This window comes from Panthera uncia, chromosome A2 (assembly GCF_023721935.1).
Source record: "Panthera uncia isolate 11264 chromosome A2, Puncia_PCG_1.0, whole genome shotgun sequence".
Lineage (NCBI taxonomy): Eukaryota > Metazoa > Chordata > Mammalia > Carnivora > Felidae > Panthera > Panthera uncia.
Window position 1 is genome coordinate 434,332 of NC_064816.1, and position 19,549 is coordinate 453,880.

General features: G+C 66.8%; 2 protein-coding genes and 1 non-coding gene across 3 annotated transcripts; 2 read left to right on the forward strand and 1 right to left on the reverse strand.

Moving 5' to 3' along the window:
• Position 1: 1 nt before the first annotated feature.
• GRIN3B (glutamate ionotropic receptor NMDA type subunit 3B) lies at positions 2-7,611 on the forward strand (the record flags this gene model as incomplete). The annotated part of the gene is made up of 9 exons (XM_049643179.1): positions 2-256; positions 1,806-2,398; positions 2,734-3,766; positions 5,463-5,608; positions 5,902-6,017; positions 6,125-6,276; positions 6,516-6,680; positions 6,772-6,830; positions 7,018-7,611. Coding segments are annotated over 9 exons (3,021 nt in total), but the record flags the coding sequence as incomplete, so codon positions are not given.
• Positions 7,542-15,701, reverse strand: TMEM259 (transmembrane protein 259). Its single transcript, XM_049639461.1, has 11 exons — positions 15,303-15,701; positions 11,535-11,810; positions 10,767-10,866; positions 10,197-10,307; positions 9,863-9,985; positions 9,663-9,763; positions 9,514-9,571; positions 9,308-9,391; positions 9,057-9,189; positions 8,888-8,987; positions 7,542-8,793 (listed from the first exon to the last, which is right to left on the reverse strand). The coding sequence occupies exons 1-11, from the start codon at positions 15,522-15,524 to the stop codon at positions 8,248-8,250; spliced, it is 1,854 nt and encodes a 617-aa protein (XP_049495418.1). The 5' UTR covers positions 15,525-15,701; the 3' UTR covers positions 7,542-8,247.
• Positions 15,702-16,057: 356 nt separating this feature from the next.
• Positions 16,058-16,164, forward strand: LOC125931079 (U6 spliceosomal RNA). Its single transcript, XR_007460337.1, has one exon. It is a non-coding gene; the product is annotated as a U6 spliceosomal RNA (small nuclear RNA).
• The last annotated feature ends 3,385 nt before the right edge of the window (positions 16,165-19,549 follow it).

Below are 19,549 nucleotides of genomic sequence, written 5' to 3' on the forward strand. Positions count from 1 at the left end.
GGCCCGGGCCGCCCGGGCGCCGCGGCTGCCGCACAACCTGAGCCTGGAGCTGGTGGCCGCCGCGCCCCCTGCCCGCGACCCCGCCTCACTGGCCCGCGGCCTGTGCCAGGCGCTGGCGGCGCCGGGCGTGCGGGCCGTGCTCGCATTCCCGGGGGCGCGGCCCGAGCTGCGGCAGCTGCACTTCCTGGCGGCCGCCGCCGAGACCCCCGTGCTCAGCGTGCTGCGGCGGGAGGCGCGCGCGCCCCTCGGAGACCCGGTACGCGGGGACGCCCGGGGGCCGGACGAGGGAGGCCCCGGGACGCCCTGGGGGGCGGGGGCCGGGGGTCCGACGCCAGAGGCGCCGGGGGGCGCTGGCACAGGAGCCCCCGGGGCTCGCGGGACGTGGACTCCTGACCCCGGATGCCCCCTAGGGCGCGGGGACCCAGAAACGGCGGCCGACCCGGTGCGATGCTTCTGGACCCAGGATGGCCAAACCCACTCGAGGCCCCCCTGGAGGGGGGCGGTGGGGGGCGGTGGGGCGCGGCGGGGCCGCAACTCCTGCGCAGACCCCCTTCCTGGGCCTTGGTGATGGGGTCTCCCCACCGTGGCTGCTGCCCTTGTGGGCCCCAGAAGCCCTCCCCGGTCCGAGGGCGCCCCCCAGCCCCACCGAGCAGGGCCCCGGGCTGGGAGGGGAAGCGGGTCTTTCTGCCCGTTTCTGGGGTGCAGTTCCGGGGTCTGCTGGTCTCCCCAGCCTCCTCCCGGCGACGGGCCACCCTCCCTGTCAGTCAGACCCCTCCCTCCGCATCTCTGGAGTTTATTCTCTCCTTGATTCCGCCTCTGGGCCTGGATCTGGGCCCGAAGAAGCAGAAAGCGGGATACGGATGAGGGGTGACTGAGAGGGCTCTGGGGACCCCCGTGGTGCCTCTGGGAAAGGCCCCCTTACAAGGACAGCAGGGAGGGGCCCAACCTAGAGATATGGGGACTGGTAGGGGCCTCCCGCCTTCCGAACGCAGCTTGAAGCCCCTCCAGGCCGTCCTTCTCCTCGGGGAGGGGAGACCTCGACTGTAGAGGAAGCCTGGGGTCTCCTCAACCCCGCTGTCCCTGCCTCGAGGCGGCCCCCCTGCGCCGACCTTGTGGGAAAGATACAGAACTCAAAGCCAGGCCTGTGGCGCCCTCTGCTGCCGCCTCCAGGCCCGGAGCCCCTGCTATTTACGTCGGTCTTTTGGGAGGACTCGCTTGGACCCCCAGGGACTGAACAGCAGCCTCAGCCCTGGGCATCCTGTCCTCACCCGGGCAACACCCTGCTCGCCTTAGGTGTCTGGCATTGCCCTCTCTCTCATCCTTCACAGGCTAAGAGCAAGTCCCGGAGAACTTTCTGGGTGCCACAGGGCATAGAGGAGTCCCTCAGCCCCTGGCTCGCCAGGGAAGTCTGAATAGGGGATGGGTGATGAACCTGGGTTTTGAAGGATGTGTAGGAGTTGGGTGCCGGAGAGAGAGAGAGACAGAGAGAGAGAGAGAGAGAAAGAGAGAGAGAGAGAGAGGAGAGGTGTTCCAGCTGGGAAATGCGAAAAGCCCCAAAGTGGGGTGCGACCAGGGTGGCCAGAGCCAAGCGAGTAGGCCCTGAGTGTCAGGCCAAGGAGGCTGGGCTTTGTGCTGATGGTAGTGGGGAGACAGAGAGGGGTTTAGAGCAGGGGTGGGCTGGCGGAGGCAGGCATGCCGCCCGGCCTTAAAGAGGACGTCTATTTATCGAGCACCTACCCGTGGGGCTGGGGAGGGTGCGGTGGGTCACAGGTCGCCAGCCCTAACTGTGCCCACCCCCTTTCCAGAATCCGTTCCACCTGCAGCTGGACTGGGCCAGCCCCCTGGAGACGCTGCTCGACGTGCTGGTGTCTGTGCTGCGGGCCCATGCCTGGGAGGACGTCGGCCTGGTGCTCTGCCGCGTGCGGGACCCTGCTGGGCTGGTGGCCCTCTGGACCGCCCGGGCCGGCGGGGCCCCAAAGCTTGTGCTGGACCTGGGTCGGCCGGAGCCGGGTGCCGCGGGGCTGCAGGCACGCCTGGCCCCCCTGGGGGCCCCGACGGGGGGCTCGGCCCCAGTGCCCGTGGCTGCACTCCTTGGCTGTGACGCGGCCCGCGCCCTCCGGGTGCTGCAGGCCGCGCCCCCGGGGCCCCGCTGGCTGCTGGGCACACCACTGTCCCCTGAGGTACTGCCCACGGACGGCCTGCCCCTCGGGCTGCTGGCGCTGGGCGAGGTGGCTCGGCCCCCGCTGGAGGCCGCCATTCATGACGCCGTGGAGCTGGTGGCTCGCGCCCTGGGTAGCGCGGCCCGCGCGGAACCGGAGCGCGCCCTGCCCCCCGCCACGGTCGACTGCCACGACCCACGCCCGCCCGGGTCCCTGTCCTCGGGCCGCTTGCTGGCACGGTGAGTGAGGGGTGTGCGGGTCCCGTCTGTGAGTCTGCAAAGACACCATTGTTGGGTCCGTGCTGTATACCGGCCATCGTATCCTCCCGGGAAAGCGGGTGTTGACCCTAAGGTGGAAGCAGGGCAGGGGGAGGGGCAGGCGGGGGCTTGGGGCGCTCTGGGGGCCGCGTGCAGGGCAGGGGAAGTGAACCAGCCAGGCGGCCTCGCCGGGCCTGAGAAGCGGGGAAGTCGTCGCTTTCGGGCCGGGGGCACCGTCCCCGCCCCCGTGGCGCGGGTGCCACGCTGGCAAGGGGTCCGGCCCCCGCTGCCTGACGGTGCCCCCCCCCCCCCGCCAGGTTCCTGGCCAACACGTCCTTCCAGGGCCGCACGGGGCCCGTGTGGGTGACCGGCTCCTCCCAGGTGCACGTGTCGCGGCACTTCCGAGTGTGGAGCCTGCGCCAGGACCCGCGGGGCGCCCCGGCCTGGGCCACGGTGGGCGGCTGGCGGGCCGGGCGGCTGGAGTCGGAGCCGGGCGGCGCGGCCGCGCGGCCCCCGCCGGCGCCGGGAGCCGGAGGCCGGCCCCGGCTGCGCGTGGTGACGCTGGTGGAGCACCCGTTCGTGTTCGCCCGCGAGCCGGACGAGGACGGGCAGTGCCCCGCGGGGCGGCTGTGTCTGGCCCCCGGCACCAACGGCTCGGCCGCGCTGGACGCGCTGTTCGCCGCCCTGGCCAACGGCTCGGCGCCGCGGGCGCTGCGCAAGTGTTGCTACGGCTACTGCATCGACCTGCTGGAGCGCCTGGCGGAGGACGCGCCCTTCGACTTCGAGCTGTACATCGTGGCCGACGGCAAGTACGGCGCCCCGCGGGACGGCCGCTGGACCGGCCTGGTGGGCGACCTGCTGGCCGGCAGGGCGCACATGGCCGTCACCAGCTTCAGCATCAACTCGGCGCGCTCCCAGGTGCTGGACTTCAGCAGCCCCTTCTTCTCCACCAGCCTGGGCATCATGGTGCGCGCCCGGGACGCGGCCTCGCCCATCGGCGCCTTCACGTGGCCGCTGCACTGGTCCATGTGGCTGGGCGTCTTCGCGGCCCTGCACCTCACGGCGCTCTTCCTCACGCTGTACGAGTGGCGCAGCCCCTACGGCCTCACGCCCCGCGGCCGCAACCGGGCCACCGTGTTCTCCTACTCCTCGGCGCTCAACCTCTGCTACGCCATCCTGTTCGGACGCACGGTCTCCAGCAAGACGCCCAAGTGCCCCACGGGCCGCTTCCTCATGAACCTGTGGGCCATCTTCTGCCTGCTCGTGCTGTCCAGCTACACGGCCAACCTGGCCGCCGTCATGGTCGGGGACAAGACTTTCGAGGAGCTGTCGGGGATCCATGACCCCAAGGTGGGCAGCCGTGGGGCCGGGAGGTCTCCCACTCCCCCCGGTTCCCGCCCCGAGACCCAGCCGCCGGCGGCCACCTGCTCCCGAAAACACGTGTCGAGCGCTCGGTGTGTGCGCCAGGCGTCGGGGACCCGGCCGGGACCAAACAGGCGAAGGTCTCCGTGCCCCAGGGAGAGGTGTCGCGGTCAAGAGAAGCACGCCGGATTGGTGTGTGAGATGGCTACGAAGTGTCAGGAAGGAAAATGAGGCAGAGTGGGAACACAGGGAGTCCCGGGAGGGGCGTTTTCTGAAACGAGGGTGACGAAATAACTCTGGGAGGGGGTGACATTCGAGAGACTTTTATGTAGAGATCAGGGAGGAATGATGGGAGAGAAGGCAGAGCAGGTGCAAAGGCCCCGGGGCAGGTCCTGCAGGGTGTCTGAAGCAGTTCTTTCTGAGACAGAACTTTCTCTCGGGGCCCTGGCGGCTTGCGGGCAGAGCAGAGGTGTGCCCCGGTCTACATATTTCTCTGTTTTTAATGAAAAACAGGGAGCAGTGAGCACCACGGATGAACCCATTGTCCAGCTCCTAAGTCAACTCCCAGCCACCCAGGCCAGTCCCAGCCACGGGACTGTCATCTCGCCAGTTTTCTGGAAGCTTTCACACACCTCAGCGTCCCCTTTTCCCAGTTGTCTTTTCTCCCCGCATGGCTTGTTTGAATCTGGTCCTAAGCACGCAGGCACTGTGGGTACATTTCCTCTCCACTTACTTCTTGTCCAAAAATGTATTTGCTGGAGAAATTGTTTTTGTCCCGTGGCAGCTCCCACTGTTGGGGTGCGGCTGTGTCCTGAGGGGTGCTACACCCTAAGCCCCGTATCTCTGTAAACTGGTACGACAGCCTAGGCCCGGCGCTGTGTGATGTGCTAGCCGCTCACACGCGGCCACGTTCAACATCTAATTAACTGTAAGTGCCCAACAGCCACCGAGAACAGCGCGGGTACAGGGTCTCCTCGTCGGAAGGTTCCAGACAGGACTGCTCTAGACGCTCCACAGGACAAGGGTCCGGCTTTTCCGGAGGGCTGTGGCCACATCAGGACGCGTGGGTCAGTGTCACCACTCGCTCGTCCCTTGGGAGTTGGCAGACTGTGGGCGGCGCTGGGGAGCCAGGACAGGGAGGAGCGGCCAGCAGGGCTGCGGGGTTCGGGAGCCACGGGATTTGCAGACCCACGTGGCGTGGAGACCAGAGAAACAGGGCGAGAAGAGGCAGTGCGGGGCCGACTGGGGCGGGAAGGGCCGGGAGGACAGGTGTGGGGGGCCTGATCCCAAGGGATTCCCGCGGGCCCCCGCCCCCCCCCCCCGGGGCAGCCATGGAGGAGGTGGTGAGAAGAGGAGGAGGAGGAGGAGGTCTGGGGTTGGGGCTCGGGCTCGGGGCCAGGTCTGCGTGGAGATGGACAGTGGGCACTGAGGAGAGCGGCCCTCACCCTGGCGATCCTGCCCCCCAGGGACAGAGAGAGGGCCATGTCGCGGAACATCACGATTGGGGAGCTCCTGGCACCGAGTGGGTGGGGCAGGGGTGCCGCTGACCCCCTCTCGGCGCCCAGAGGGGCCCCAGTCGGGCCGGCGGCGGCGGCGGCGGCAGGAGCTGGGCGAGAGCCCTGGGGACGCGGGGCAGCCGGAGGCCGGGGCGACAGCGGCCCGGGCTGACGAGCTGCCCCCGCAGCTGCACCACCCGTCCCAGGGCTTCCGCGTGGGCACCGTGTGGGAGAGCAGCGCCGAGGCCTACATCAAAAAGAGCTTCCCCGACATGTACGCGCACATGCGGCGCCACAGCGCGCCCACCACGCCCCACGGCGTCTCCATGCTCACGTGAGGCCGCGGGGGGGGCGGGCCGGACCCTGCAGGGGCGGGGCATGCGGGGGTTGGGTCGAGCCGAGGGGGCGGGACCTGACGGGGCGAGGCGGAGCACCGGGGACCGTGAGGGGGGCGGGCGCGAGGCGGGGGCGACGGGGCAGGACGGTGGTGGGGGGGGCGGGGGGCCGGGGGGGGGCTCCGGGGGGGGCGGGGGGGGGGGGGGGGGGGGGGGGGGGGGACGGAGCAGGACCGGGGTGGGCGGAGCCCGCGGGGGCGGGGCCTCTCACCCCACTGCCCCCACCCCGCAGGAGCGACCCCCCCAAGCTCAACGCCTTCATCATGGACAAGTCGCTCCTGGACTACGAGGTCTCCATCGACGCCGACTGCAAACTACTGACCGTGGGCAAGCCTTTCGCCATGGAGGGTGAGGGGCCGCGGGGAACGGTGGCCCCCGGGGGGCGGTGGCCCCAGGGACGGCTCCTCTGGGGCTGCGTCCAGCCTGGCCCGAACCCCACCCCTGGCCTCCCTTAGGCTACGGCATCGGACTCCCTCAGAACTCGCCGCTCACTTCCAACCTGTCCGAGTTCATCAGCCGCTACAAGTCCTCCGGCTTCATCGACTTGCTGCACGATAAGTGGTACAAGATGGTGCCTTGTGGGAAGCGCGTCTTCGCCGTTACCGAGGTGCGGCAGGGCCCGGGGACACGGGGTGGGGGCAGGCGGGGGCGCACCCTGAGCCGGCACGGCCCCCGCCCCGGTGGTTGCCAAGATGCGTGCGCTCCTACGTGTCCTACCAAAGCCCAGCTCCGGTGTCCTCTCCACGAACGTGGAAGCCTCGGCCAGGGCTCCCCTTCCGGCCTCGCCCGCGAGGGTTTGTGCCTGTGTCGTCCCCCCGCCCCCCCCCCCCCCCCCCCCCCCCCCAGACGCTGCAGGTGGGCATCTACCACTTCTCGGGACTCTTCGTGCTGTTCTGCCTGGGCCTCGGCAGCGCCCTGCTCAGCTCTCTGGGGGAGCACGTCTTCTACCACCTGGTGCTCCCGCGCATGCGAAGAGGCAACAGGCTGCAGTACTGGCTGCACACCAGCCAGGTGAGGGGCGGGTTGCGCGGACGCGCGGGCTGCGCGGGCGGGCGACGGCGGCCTCCCGTGACCCCGACAAAGCGCCTGTCCGGGCTTGCAGAGAATCCACCGCGCGCTCAACACAGAGCCTCCGGATGGTCACGAGGAGCCAGAGCCAAGGTAAGGGGCTCCGAAGCCCCCCCCCCCCCCCCGGCCCCCGGCCAGCTCTGACCCCCACCCTCCAGCTGACCGCTTCTCGCCTCGGCCCTCCCCGGAAGGACAAGGAAGCCCCACACCGACGGGGACCCTGACCCCAGGGGCAGAGCGCCAGGACACTGGCGCAGCCCCACCCACCCCATGTCCCCAGGGCTCCCGAGCAGCAGCGGGACACGCCCACGGCCTCTGCAGGTAAGGGGGGCTGGACGCACGTGCGCCGGGCCGTGGCGGGGGAGCGTCGTGTGCGCTTCCTGCTGGAGCCCGGTGTGGCCGCCGCAGCGCCGGACTCGGAGGCCGGGCCCCCGGAGGGCCCCGTCTGGCTCTGCTCCGACGGCCGCCGGTCCTCGGGCGCCCCAGGCCCCGGTGAGCTGGAGCAGCTGGAGCAGCGCATCAGGAGCGCGCAGAAGCGGCTCCACCAGGCCCTGGCGCGGCGCCGAGAGCTCCTGGCCCAGCTCGGGGATGGCCCCGGGGACCGGCCTCTGCACCTGCCCGAAGCCTGCCCCGAAGCAGCCGAAGCACCTGAAGCCACGGGTGACCCATCCCGGGGAACGCCCCCCCCACCCCTGCCGGCCTGGACGGGGCGGCCCCCACTCCGGAGCCTGCACACAAGCCGTCCTAGCGCGACGGGAGGAAGCACGGAGGCCCCTCCCTGACCGCACACACAGACGTCGCCAGGCCGCCGTCAACAGTTTATTCTATATACAAACACGATTTTGTACACTGCAATTAAATAGGATGGAATGAGCGCCTTTGTGCATTCCTCACCGAGGGACTCAGTTTGGCCACCAGCCCTGTCCCACTCCCACCCAAGCAGGGCTGGACGCCTGTGCCCGGCCGCTGCCTTCCAGGTGGGCGCCTGTGTCTGCGTCCCCAACCCCAAGGTGCCAACTCTGCCCTCCTGGGACCCCAGCCCTGGTACGCACACCCGGGGTCAGGTGCCGTGGAGAAGGCACTGAGCATGATGCAGCACCAGCCAAGCGGGCCGGGACAGCGAGGGTGGCCCCCGCCGGCATTCACCTGATCGGAGACTTGCCCAGCTCTGCTACTGAGGGACAGCTCACTCCACACGTTTCACCAGCCCCTTCCAGAACCTCCCACGGAGCCCCCACCCCACTCTCATCGGCCTGCCTCCATCTGCCGGCTGAGGGGGCCCACCACTAACGTAGCAGGGACAGGCCTCCGGCAGGCCCCACCCTGGGGAAGAGACGGCCACCTCTGGGCGAACCCAATGGACCCTGACACCACCCCGAGGCAGGCTGGGCAGTCCCAAGAACCACCGGGACATCCTCCCCGACACCCGAGGGCTCCGGCCAGGTCATGCCCAGTGGGCCTGCATGGCCAGGGACGGGAGGGGGGGGGGGTGCGGTCAGCTGCCCAAGGCTCAGGAGCCGACCTCCGGGGGCGGGTCCACTGGGGCTGTGGGTGCAGGGCTGGGCCCACTCACCCCGACGGCCGGGGGCGCCGCGTCACGCGCCAGGGAGTTGCTGGAGGGGGCACTGTCCTGGGGGACTCGGGGGGGCCCTCCACCAGGGCTCAGTGGGCCAGCGGGCCGTCGCTCCAGGAGGGAGGCACTCAGGCCAGACAAGAAGGAGGCGTCTGTGATCATGGCGGCCGTCTCTGCCATCCAGCCCAGGTCACCGCTGGCCACCGCCGCCACCGAGGCCGCCGCGGCCACCAGGGAGCTGGGCGCCTCAGGCACGGGCCCGGGACCCCCACTGGCACCCGGCAAGCCAGGGCCCAGGGCAGGGGCCGGGCCGGCAGGGTCAGGCGCGGTGGCCGGGGCACCTCCGTTGTTGTTGAGGTCGTCCGGAAGGGCCGTGGGGGCGCCGGGGCCCAGGGGCGGGGTCTGCAGCAGCATTTCCTGGATGCGAATCTGCTGCAGGATGGCGGGCAGCTCGTAGTGGTGGAAGAAGTAGATCATGGAATGCTGGAGGGCGGAGGGCGGGCTCGGAGTCAGGCGGGCCCCTCCCCGCAGGAGCCAGGGCCCCGCAGAGGCCGGCGCCTCGGACGCGAGTCCTCACCTGGATGAAGAGCCAGGACGTGACCAGGGCCAGGCTGCTGTACTGGCCGTTGAAGCGGTAGTGGTAGGCGTAGAAGGCGAAGTGGTACAGGTAGAAGAACCTGGAGGGAGGAGAGTGAGGCGCCGCCCGCCGAGCCCACCCCGGACCCCCACGGACCCGCCGTGCTCACCGCAGCCAGTGTCTCTTGCTGGTGTTGGTGTGGCAGCAGATGGCGTCGTACTGGTCGGCCAGCCAGACGATGAGGATGATGTAGAAGGCCGTGGTGGTGTCGTTGAAGAACTCGGACATGATGGCTTCCATCCCTGCGGGAAGGCCCGACGGCTGGGCTGGGGGCGGGGCGCCGGGGGCGGGGCACCCCGGGAGTGGGGCGGGGCGGGGCGGGGCGGGGCGGGGGCGGGGCCGGGAGGGCGGAGTCCTCACCTACGAGGGCCAGGATGACGGTCAGCAGGGGCGCGGCGGGGAAGGCGATGGCCATATTCATCTCCAGCATCTGCAGCAGGTCCACTGCGGGCAGAGAGCGGCGGGCGGGCAGACCGGGTGAGGTGCCCGGGGGCGGGGAGGGTGGGCAGGGGGCCACGGGGCTGAGCCCGCCCCTCCCGCCCGGCTGGCCCAGCAGGGAGACTCACCAATGAAGACAAAAATCTGGTGGTGGGAGTATCGGAGCAGCATGGAGACGCTGAGGGTCTGCAAGCGAGGGCCGCGCGATGCCTCAGGGGGGGGGCGGCCCGCACGCCCGCCCCGCCCCCACCCCGCCCGCCGCCCCCGAGGCACTCACGAAGATGACCATGATGACGAAGGCGGCCAGGTAGGACGTGCGAGCCATCCACATGCTCACGAAACGGTAGTGCTCACCGGACACCACGTTCCGCAGGAAGCCTGCGTGGGGGGGGGGGGGGGGCGGGGCGGGGGGGAGCCGTGAGCGCGCACCCGCCCACCGCCCCGCACCCGGCCCCCACCTGCTGCCGCCCGCCGCACCCTTGTTCTCCTCGTTCTCGGCCAGGCCTTTGACGCTGGACATGAGGATGTCGTCGTAGCCCAGGAACTCGGCCAACAGCAGGCGGCTGAAGCGGTCCCCGAAGCACTGGTCTCGCGAGGGGTCTGCGGGCGGGCACAGGGCGGGGTGCGCGTCTGGCCAGGGCCCCGCCCCAGGCAGCACCTTGACCCTCCCGCCCCAGGATGCCGTGGAGGAAGGAGACTTCTTGTTGCCAGAGGGTGGAGACAGCCCCCCCCCCCCCCCCCCGCCCGACCCGGGTCCCAAGGGCTTCGGGCTGCCCCAAATCCCCTCTGCCTCACCCTGGGGGACACTCACCCAGAGTGACCACCATGACAGGGATGCTGAGTCGCTGTCGTGTGGCCTGGGACAGCCGGAGGAAGCCGTACTCCAGCGAGTACTCCACGACATATTCATCCTGTGGCCATGCTGCCGGGGCAAGCTCAGTGAGCCTCGGGGGCGCCCCTGGAGGGCTGGGGGGGGGGGGGCAAGGGGGAGGGGCAGGCCAGCCTCCAGGGAGGGGGTCTCCGGGTAGAGCTGCTTTGCACCACACCCCCCACGGGGCCTCCGGGGCCCCCAGAGAAGGAGTCCCACACGCTGCCGACAGAGGGAGAAACTGAGGCACAGAGTGACCATTCTCCAGTACCGATCTGGCTGCTCAGACCCCCAGCCCCTCTGGGCAGGGGTGCAGCCCTAGACGGTGACCCGCTGTCATGAGGCGCCAAGCACACCTCGGCAGCCCACGCGGGGTGTACTTTTTTGTACTTTTTTTTAAGGTTTTATTTCTTAAGTCATCTCTACACCCAACGTGGGGCCGGAACTCACAACCCTGAGATGGAGAGAGATGCGCTCTCGGGACTGAGCCGGCCGGGCGCCCCGGGCATGTACCTTTAGAGGGCGTCTCTGGGAAGGGGGACTCCTGGCTGTCATTCAGGGCCTCGGCACCACCCGGTGGCTTCAACACTTTGGGCTCAATGTCCAACTCGAACTGTGGAGCGCCAAGACAGGGGTCAGCGGCCCGGCCCAGAGGCCCCTTTCCCCTGCTGACTGAAAGACGGAGACTCCACCCCGGCTGCCGTGACCGCCAGCCTCTGCCCTGTAACCCACCAAAGACCCCCAAAACCGAGCCCCCCCCCGAGCGGCCACCTCGGGTGAGGGTCTGCACTCTGAAGCCGGGGACAGGGGCAGGATCGGCGGGATGGGCCGCCTGGCAAGGTAGGCACCCACGCCCCACGGGCGCCAGCCCCTCAACTGTGGGACTCTGGCCTCGAACTTGCTTGAGCGTGTCCTTCCTTCCAGGCTGTGGGCCCCACACATCCACCCCACCCCCGCAGGTGCCGGGGGCCCCTGCACGTCTCCAGTGACGGCGCTCACCACCCCACAGACGGCCACTCCACCTAGGACAGCCGGGACCGGCTTTGAGCACTGGGCCCAGCGTTTCCAGGGGGCTCCTTGTCAGCTGTGTCTGCCCTTGGTGCCCCCAGAATCAGACCAATCCTTTCCAAGTAAGGGCTGGGAAACGGCCCAGGGCCCCGAACCTCCCAGCACAGTCCCTGCCCCGAAGGCCGCACCTACAGGAGCGCACCAGGTCAAGCGCTGGGCCTGCCACCAGACGAATCACTGGTTCTCCGTGCAGGCCCCTCCCGGCCAGCTCACCTTGACGGAGGTGTTCCCAAACATCTCCACGGCCAGCTCCTCCTCCTCCTCCTCCAGCTCCAAGCTGCCCGGCTCCACGGCCAGGCCAGGGAAGCTGCCGCGGCGGCCACCATCACAAAACTGCAGGAAGACGGGTGCGCGGCTCGAGTTGTGCTGGACCTCCACGCGCAAGATGCCCTCCCGAGGCCACTTGTCCCGCACGTGCTCCAGGCAGTTGATGGGCGAGCGGGAGAAGACGATGTGGATGTAGGCCAGGACAAAGAGCACAAACAGGGCCTGTGGGAGGGAGGGCGGTCAGTGCGGGAGCCCCCGGCACTCGGGGGCCCCTCCCGGGCAGGGGCTGTGCTGAGCTGGCTCCGGGGGAGGAAGAAGTCCCAGGGACGTGGGCAAGTCCCGTGACGGCCCAGGGAAGCAGGGATGCCCTCTCAGACACTGCAGGACCCTCCCCCGGGGACAGGGCACACTGGGCCTGGGCCCACCTGACAGAAGACCCCACAGAGCACATGGTGACACCGGTGACCGCCCCCGCCTGGAGGCCCGCAGGGCAGCCCCGCGCTCTGCCTTGTCCTCAGGGCACCCCTGACCTCACCGGCCGCACCCTCCGCACCGCTCCTGGGCTGGCAGGGCCAGCTCGTGGGGACGGTGCAGCCTCTCCCAGGGCGATCTTGCCCGCGGAGAACACTGGGCAGCGTCTGGGACTGGCTAAGGTGGGCACTCCTGGCATGGCCGGGTGGGGAAAGGGGGCTGCTCCACCCCCACAGCACCCAGAACGGCCTCCACCACAGAAAACGACCTGCCCCTTACCGCCAGGGTGAGAGGGGACTCTGCCCCACGGCACCTCACCAGCAGCACCTTTTACCCAGCTTGGAGGAGCGTCAAGAGGGCCGCCCCCCTCCCTGAGAGCCCATCTCACTGTCTGACGGCCGAGTTTCTCAGGGGCCTTTGGCCAGGGGTCACCCCCAGACTGGGCGCTGCGTCTGGGGCTTCACTCCCGTGTATCACCCACTGCCCCCGCCCCCAGGGAAAGGGTCCAGCTGGCCCGATGGGACGCCCAGCGCTGTTCTGGAAAAAGAGGCCGTCCAGGAGCCGGCGAGCCCAGGGGCTCCTCGGCCAAAGACAAGGTGTTTCCTCGGAGGAGCCGGTGCGCACTTTACACGCCCGCTACCCGTGGCTACAGGGCCACGGGCAGGGCCACCAGGACCTCGTCCCTCCCACGCTCTCCACGAGCCCCGCACACGCTGCCAGTGCCAGCCACGGACCGCCTGACCTCCCCGCCGGAGCCAGCCCTGCGGATGGGCAGAGGGGCACACACTCCCATCCCCGCCGGGCCACGGGGGCCGTGACCTGAGGGCGCGCAGAGCCAGGGGATGGGAGGAGCCCAGCGTCCAAGCGTGCTGCTGCGACCCCGGGCCCAGGTACGCGTGAAGCCGGGAGCCCGCCCAGACCCCTCAGACGTGTTATCTGCGCCACCTGTTGGGCCAACGCGGACCGTGCCTCCTTGGCCTGCAGTGCCCCTGGGAGACGGTGACGCGGGTGGCGTTGACACTGATGCAGAGCCCCCGTGTCCAGGTCACCGCAGACAGACGTGGAAGCTACGAGCGGAGCCGGGGCCTCTGCCGGGGGCAGCAGGCCTGAGTCTGCCTAACGTCACACAGACCCTGCTGGGCCACCGCTGCACCCCATGTCCTGGTCTCCCCCTCCCTCCTGCTCCGCCCTCTTCGTTGCTGGGTCCCCGAACCAGGCAGGAGGCGGCACAGAGGTGTGTTCAGGGACTCCCATTCACAGCAAGGACCCCGGCGGCACTCCACACTATCGCACGTCACAACGACCCCGGAGGTCACCTCCGTTTTTCAGAGGGAAAGACCGGCAGAAACACCGAATGCCAGAGCCCTGCTTACCCTGCCAGCATCGCTCGGTGGCTGCACGGTCAGGCTGCCCCAGGTTCAGAGACAGGCTGGGGCACCTAGTGCCCACCGCTCCAGGACTCGGAGGTCCCAGTCTGGCCTCGATGCCAGGAAAACCGGCAGAGGTGGGAGCCAAGGCTGCCGGAACGCGGGCCCAGCCACTGCCTCTCATCCCCCAAAGGCTGGCCCGGTGGGGAATCAGGTGGTCTGGGCTGGCTCCTGGCTGTGAACCACAGAAAGATGCAGCTCTGAGGAAGTCACTAAGGGACCTCCGTATCTGCAGCCAGAGTGCCGGAAGCTGGGCAGGCAGGAAGTAAAGGCACGGAGCTTTCTGGAACTTGCAGCAGCCGCACAAACCAGCCAGTCCCAGCCCTCACTGAGCAGATGAGGGAAACAAAAGGAACCAGGGGTCGGGCAGATTCGAGAGGTCCGTGGGGCCCCCAGGCTTTGGCCCAGAGATCTCTCGGCCCAGCAGCACGACCCAGAGAGGAGAACTCAGGAGTCAGAACCCCCCGGGACACCTGACCACCTACTCCAGGGACACCTGTATGCCGGGCTGTCCTGCTCCCGTGTCAGGAAGTGGCGGGACAGAACTGACGCGACCAGGACCTGCTCCGGGAAGGCTGAGCTCCGACTGACCACCTGGGGCAAGCAGCACTTCCTCCCCGCAGGGAAATCACACCCACACACACTCAGGAGCCCAATAAAGGAACCCCGATTCAGGAATCCTCCACAGGGGACCCGCGATGTTCTGGGGGGGCTCTGGGGAGAGAGGAGGAGGAAGACCGCCTCCTCGCGCCATCCATCAGGCACTCCCAAAGACAAGGGACAGGGGGACTCTGGTGGGGGGGGGGACGCCCCGGAGACACTGGCAGGCCAGAACCAGCACCCGGGTCTGTTGGGCAGCTATGACTGCACTCCTCCCACCAAACCCCAAAGTGCTGTCAGCTCCTGACCCACCTGGTCTGGTCTGCACCCCAAGAGCCTCGAATGCTAGCACCAGCCCCCTCTCTGCAGACAAGGAGCCCAGAGCTCACTTGGGGATGCTACACACCCCGCCCCAGTGGGCAGCATGCTGATGGGAAACGAAATGGCCATCTGCCCAACCGGGACCACCACGCTGCGCAGGAACCCGGAACCTTCTCTGAAGGGCTGCCAGCTGTCATTGGAGATCCTGTCGTAGAAGGACCTAGGCCAGTGCCAGTCCCCACTGAGCTGTGCCCATGGCTGAAACCTCTGTGCCACCCGAGGGAGGAGGGGAAGGGGGTTCGCGCATGGCCCCTTGCTAAGTCATAACTTTGCCACTAACCCCGGGGACGTGTCCTGGGCTATGTCCTGGGCTAGGTCACATTCCCCGGAGAGGCTCAGAGGGAGATGGAAATGGGGTGTGGCTTCCAGTCAGGAAGATGGGCATGGGCTGTGTCCTGTCCTGGGAGAGGGAGGCCCGGAACCTCCCGGTTTGGGGAAGCCCAAGACTGGGGGTTTGGTCAGGGCCAGGACAGGTCTGGAAGACTCCTCCAGAGTGGAGGAGGCCAGGCAGCACGGTCAGGGTCACAGGGCTGGGCTCCGGGGCTCCTGCCTCCCGAGGTGAGGGTCCTGGGAAAGGGAAGGGCCAGGGGTGGGGGGCAGTCTGGACAGAGCTGGCAGTGAGTTTCCGGAGTCGGGATCAGGGGCCGCTAACGGGGCGAGTGAGACTCGGGCCTCCCGGGTAGAAGTCGCACGGGCACGGGGGCTGGGATCGCAAGATTAAGAGGCCCGGAGGCAGGGGGTTCGCCGCCCCGCTGGGGTCACGGTCAGAGGTCGCAGACCTGGGTGGAGGGTCCGGCCGCTAGGGTCAAGGGTCAGGGGTCGGGACCTCGGTCACCTTGAGCAGCACGAAGAACTCGAAGAGTCGTCGGAAGGCGGGCGGGAAGAGCCGCGAGTAGGTGACAGCCATCTTGAAGAAGAGCGCGTGGAAAAGCCGGTCGCGCACGTTGATGAGAGGGTTGGGGTTGAGGTTGGGGGTGCGAGGCCCGCGCGCGGGGACCGGGCCGCCGCCGCCGTTGGGCCCGGGCCCCGGGGCCCCGGGCGCCGCGTGCTCCGACATGCCGCCCAGCGTCGCGCCCTAACGGCCCGCGGGTCCCCGAGGGCGTCTCCCGGCCGCCATCGGCCGTCCTCACCGCGGCCGCGCTGCTCACCGACGCCCGGCCGCCGCCGCCGCCGCCATCTTCCGCCTCCGCGGCCTGCTGACGCCAGCGAGTCGCCGCGCCGGCAAGAGCGGCTTCCCTGCGCTCGCGGAGAACGCTGGGATGCCAGCGGCCCGCCCACTGCAGCCCCGCCCTCCGTCCCTCCTGGTCGCCGGGCCCGGAGCGCCAGGGCGGGGTGGTGTCTGGCCCAGGTGTTTTGCATATTATCCCCCACAAGCCTCAGCGGCTGCGAGGCGGAATTTGGACTATTAAATTCGTCAACATCTGAGGGTTTTAGCGTGATAACAGACACTCAAGGCAAGCATGATGGTAGGAGATATTCATTTGCATGGCGCTCTAGAAAACTTGTTCAAAGCGGCTATCTCAGTTTAGCCTAACTGTAAAATGATTTTGATTTTGGTCTTTAAATAGCCCTGCTGGGGGCTCTACTGTCGTGCTCGCTTCGGCAGCACATATACTAAAATTGGAACGATACAGAGAAGATTAGCATGGCCCCTGCGCAAGGATGACACGCAAATTCGTGAAGCGTTCCATATTTTGGTACCAAGCCCAGCTCCCTGCGGAGGTGGGCGACCGCTTGGATTTCCCCCTGATCCTGGGCCGCCCCTCCCCGCTCCTGTCCCCCAGGACGCGCTAAGGCTGAGCCCCGCTCCAGCCCCTGACAGCTGTTCCCCTAACAGCAAATACTATTTCTTCCTTCTGAGAACCGGGTGTCTCGGGGCGGTCACCTCGCGCCGCCCAGACACCTGGCAGGCAGGTGCGCACCACACCCAGGAGATGGACGGACGGACGGGTGGCGTTCTACCCCTCCGTGCCCAGGAGACTGAAATCCTTCGCTTCCTGTTTCGTCGGGTGCCCTGCACAGGGCCTGGCTAACGGCTCAAGAAATGCACACTCTTGAAATTATTGGGTTCACCCTCAAATCACCTGTTACTTGCAAAGGAGGGAAAAAAATTTTTCCCAGCGGAGAGGCAGGCAGATGTCCCTTTGACCTGGAGAGTAAATCCAGCCTGGCTGTGGGGAGGCTCTGTGAGTTTCTCACGTGTCCAGCAGAGGTCCCAGCCCACTGGGCTCCTGAGCATGTGAAATGTAGCAACTTGTTTTTATTAGTGTAATTTACATTGAAAAGGTCGCGTACAGTCTAGAGTTTACTGCCCTGTTCTAGAAACTCACCAAAGCCAGTGCAATTTCACCCAGCGTCCACACTGTATGGCTAGCCGCTGGACAGCCACCAGCATCCCTGGAAAGCCACGGTCATGAAAATAAAAAGAAAGAAAAGGAAGGAAGGAAGGAAAGAAGGAAGGAAGGAAGAAAAAGAAAGAAGAAATGGCCAAGGAAAGTTCTAGGTCTAAACCCAAGGAGATAAGAGAAGGACCAAACACCACACCCATGCTTCTGGGCACAGCCAGGAAATTAGCAGACGGGCTGGATCTCCCAGGGTGCTGTGGGCATCACTGCTGCTCCTCTGGGTGTGCTGGTGGTATCGGGCAGGAGTCTGGGCTGGGGCAGGTTGGGAGTTAAATGGGGCTGCAGGGAGGAGGCTCCTGAGGAGCTGACCCTCAAGTAGGGGAGGGCAGTGAACGAGCCAGGTGACCAGAGCATCAGCAGAGAGCACAGCCAGGGCAAAGGCCCTGAGACAGGCCTGGGGCTGAACACGTGGGGGCACAGAGAGGGCAGGCCTGGTGGAGAGTTCACCCGGCAGGGGGTGGGGTCCTGGAGGACATCTTGGCTGAGGGGGCAGTGGGGAGCCATGCCAGATTTTGAGCAAGGGAGGCTCCTGACCTGAGTTAACAGGTCCCCCCACTCCCTGCTTTGAGATGCTGTTGTTACTGTTACTGTTTGGTCACAGTACGTTCTGTCTGCATCCCGCCGGCCAGGACCGACACAGGCAACAAGACTGAAGTGATTGTTTGCCGAGAGCAAGGGGAACCCACCCAGAAGGCGCCCACCGACCCCACAGAGGGGCCCGACCCGGGGTCCTGCCCTGACGCCCCGGGGTCCCACTCAGAGAGCTCAGGCACTGAGGGGATGGGGTGGCCCAAGAGGTGGCTGTGGGGAAAGGGCCCGGGGCCCCTGCCGCACCTGCAGCCCCCATCCCCGGCCACCGACACCCCAGGGCCCGAGCCCTCAGCCCAGAACCTGAAGGGGCCCCTGCAGCCCCAGGTCCTCCAGCTGTGGTCCCCGTCCCACCGGCATCACCGAGGTCCCACCCCAGGGTACCTGGAGCTGCCCTGCCCTGTGAGCCCTTCATCATTACTCATCCCCTGCATTCTCCCCAGGGGTGGGTCCTGGAAAACGAGTGAGTGCCAGGGAGCCAAGGGCAGAGGACAGCTGCAGGGGCCCCAGACCTCTTTGCCAGGTTCCTGATGGACGCCAACATTCCTAAGATACTGACTCGTGTTCACTCAACTACCCTTATGTCAGGCTGCTCCCTGTGGCTGCTCAGAGGCACGTACATGTTAACCTGTTGCACGCTGACAGCGAACCTGAGGGCAGTGAGGAGCTTTCCAGACGGGGACATGGACGCATGGAGAGGCCAGCTGTGATTGCCGCATAAAATCACGTGGCCAAGCGGGGAGGTGGGGGCGCCGAGGCCAAGGAATTATACAGAATTATACAATTCCATAAACCTGAGGTGTTGAATTTTGGGGTGTCTGAGTCTGGATGTCTTGGGTTCCGGGAGGTTGAGTGCCTAGCACCCAGGTCAGCAAACTACCTTCTGTGAAGGGCCAGAAGCCAATGTTCTCAGCCTCGCGGCGGACAGAGCCCTTAGCTCACCGTGTGACACAACGGCAGCTGGAGACGAGTGGGCACAGCTGAGTGCCAATAAAACTTTTGTGCGACGCACATTTTAAAATTATATGATTCCCACGTGTTGCAGAGTACTAGTCCTTTCACCCACTTAAAAATGTTGGAGGGGCACCTGGGGGGCTCAGTCGGTTAAGCATCCGACTTCAGCTCAGGTCGTGATCTCGCGGTCCGTGAGTTCGAGCCCCGCGTCGGGCTCTGGGCTGCCGGCTCGGAGGCCAGAGCCTGCTTCAGATTCTGTGTCTCCCTCTCTCTCTGCCCCTCCCCTGCTCACACTCTGTCTCTCTCCCTCTCAAAGATAAATAAACATTTAAAAAAAATGATGGTTAAGAATGTGAGAAAACATCGTTATCTCAAGGGCCAGACCAAAAAAATGAATACACAAATCTGGGATCTGGATGTGGCCCCCGGGTCCAGAACAGTGCTGGCCGATAGAAATTTATAAGACCAACCGGACCCATGGTTTTAAATTCGAAGCCACATTAAAAGAACTAAAACAGAACGGTGTTAGTAATACGTTTCACATAACTCGTTATCTTGAAAATATTACCATTTCAACATGCAACGTATGTGAAAAATTCCCGAGGTGTTAATTTACACCCTTTTCCAAATCCGGGCTGGGCTTCCCATGCCCAGCACGCCTCACTTCCCACGCTGACATAGCGTGGAAACACGCGTAGCTGGGGTGTGCAAAACTTACACCTAACAGGAAAGCGCGTATGTTCCCGGGTTGTTTCAAATCTCCTCAGATGTTCTCCCCAAATGGAATTTACTTTTAAGTCAGGATGAATTAAAATCTAGGACGAAGCCTCTGCTCCCTGGCTGCCGGGGGGTGGGGGGCCCTGCCTCGAGCGCTCACTCGCCCCGAGAACTTGCCCGAGCGGGCACGGCGTGGACGTTAGGGCTGCACACACAGGCAAGCGTCCGGTCCATCTTGTCCGTCTCAGCCTCCCAGGGCAGGGTGGGGTCCCCAGAGTCACTGGCAGCTCCTGGACAAGCACCGGCGGGCTGGGCACGTTGCTGGCAGCCGCTGACCACCGCAGCCCGGGGCAGGGGCCCAGGGGAGCGGCTTGAGCCGCCTTCCCGCCGCCAGCCGCACAGGGCCCTGGGTCCCACG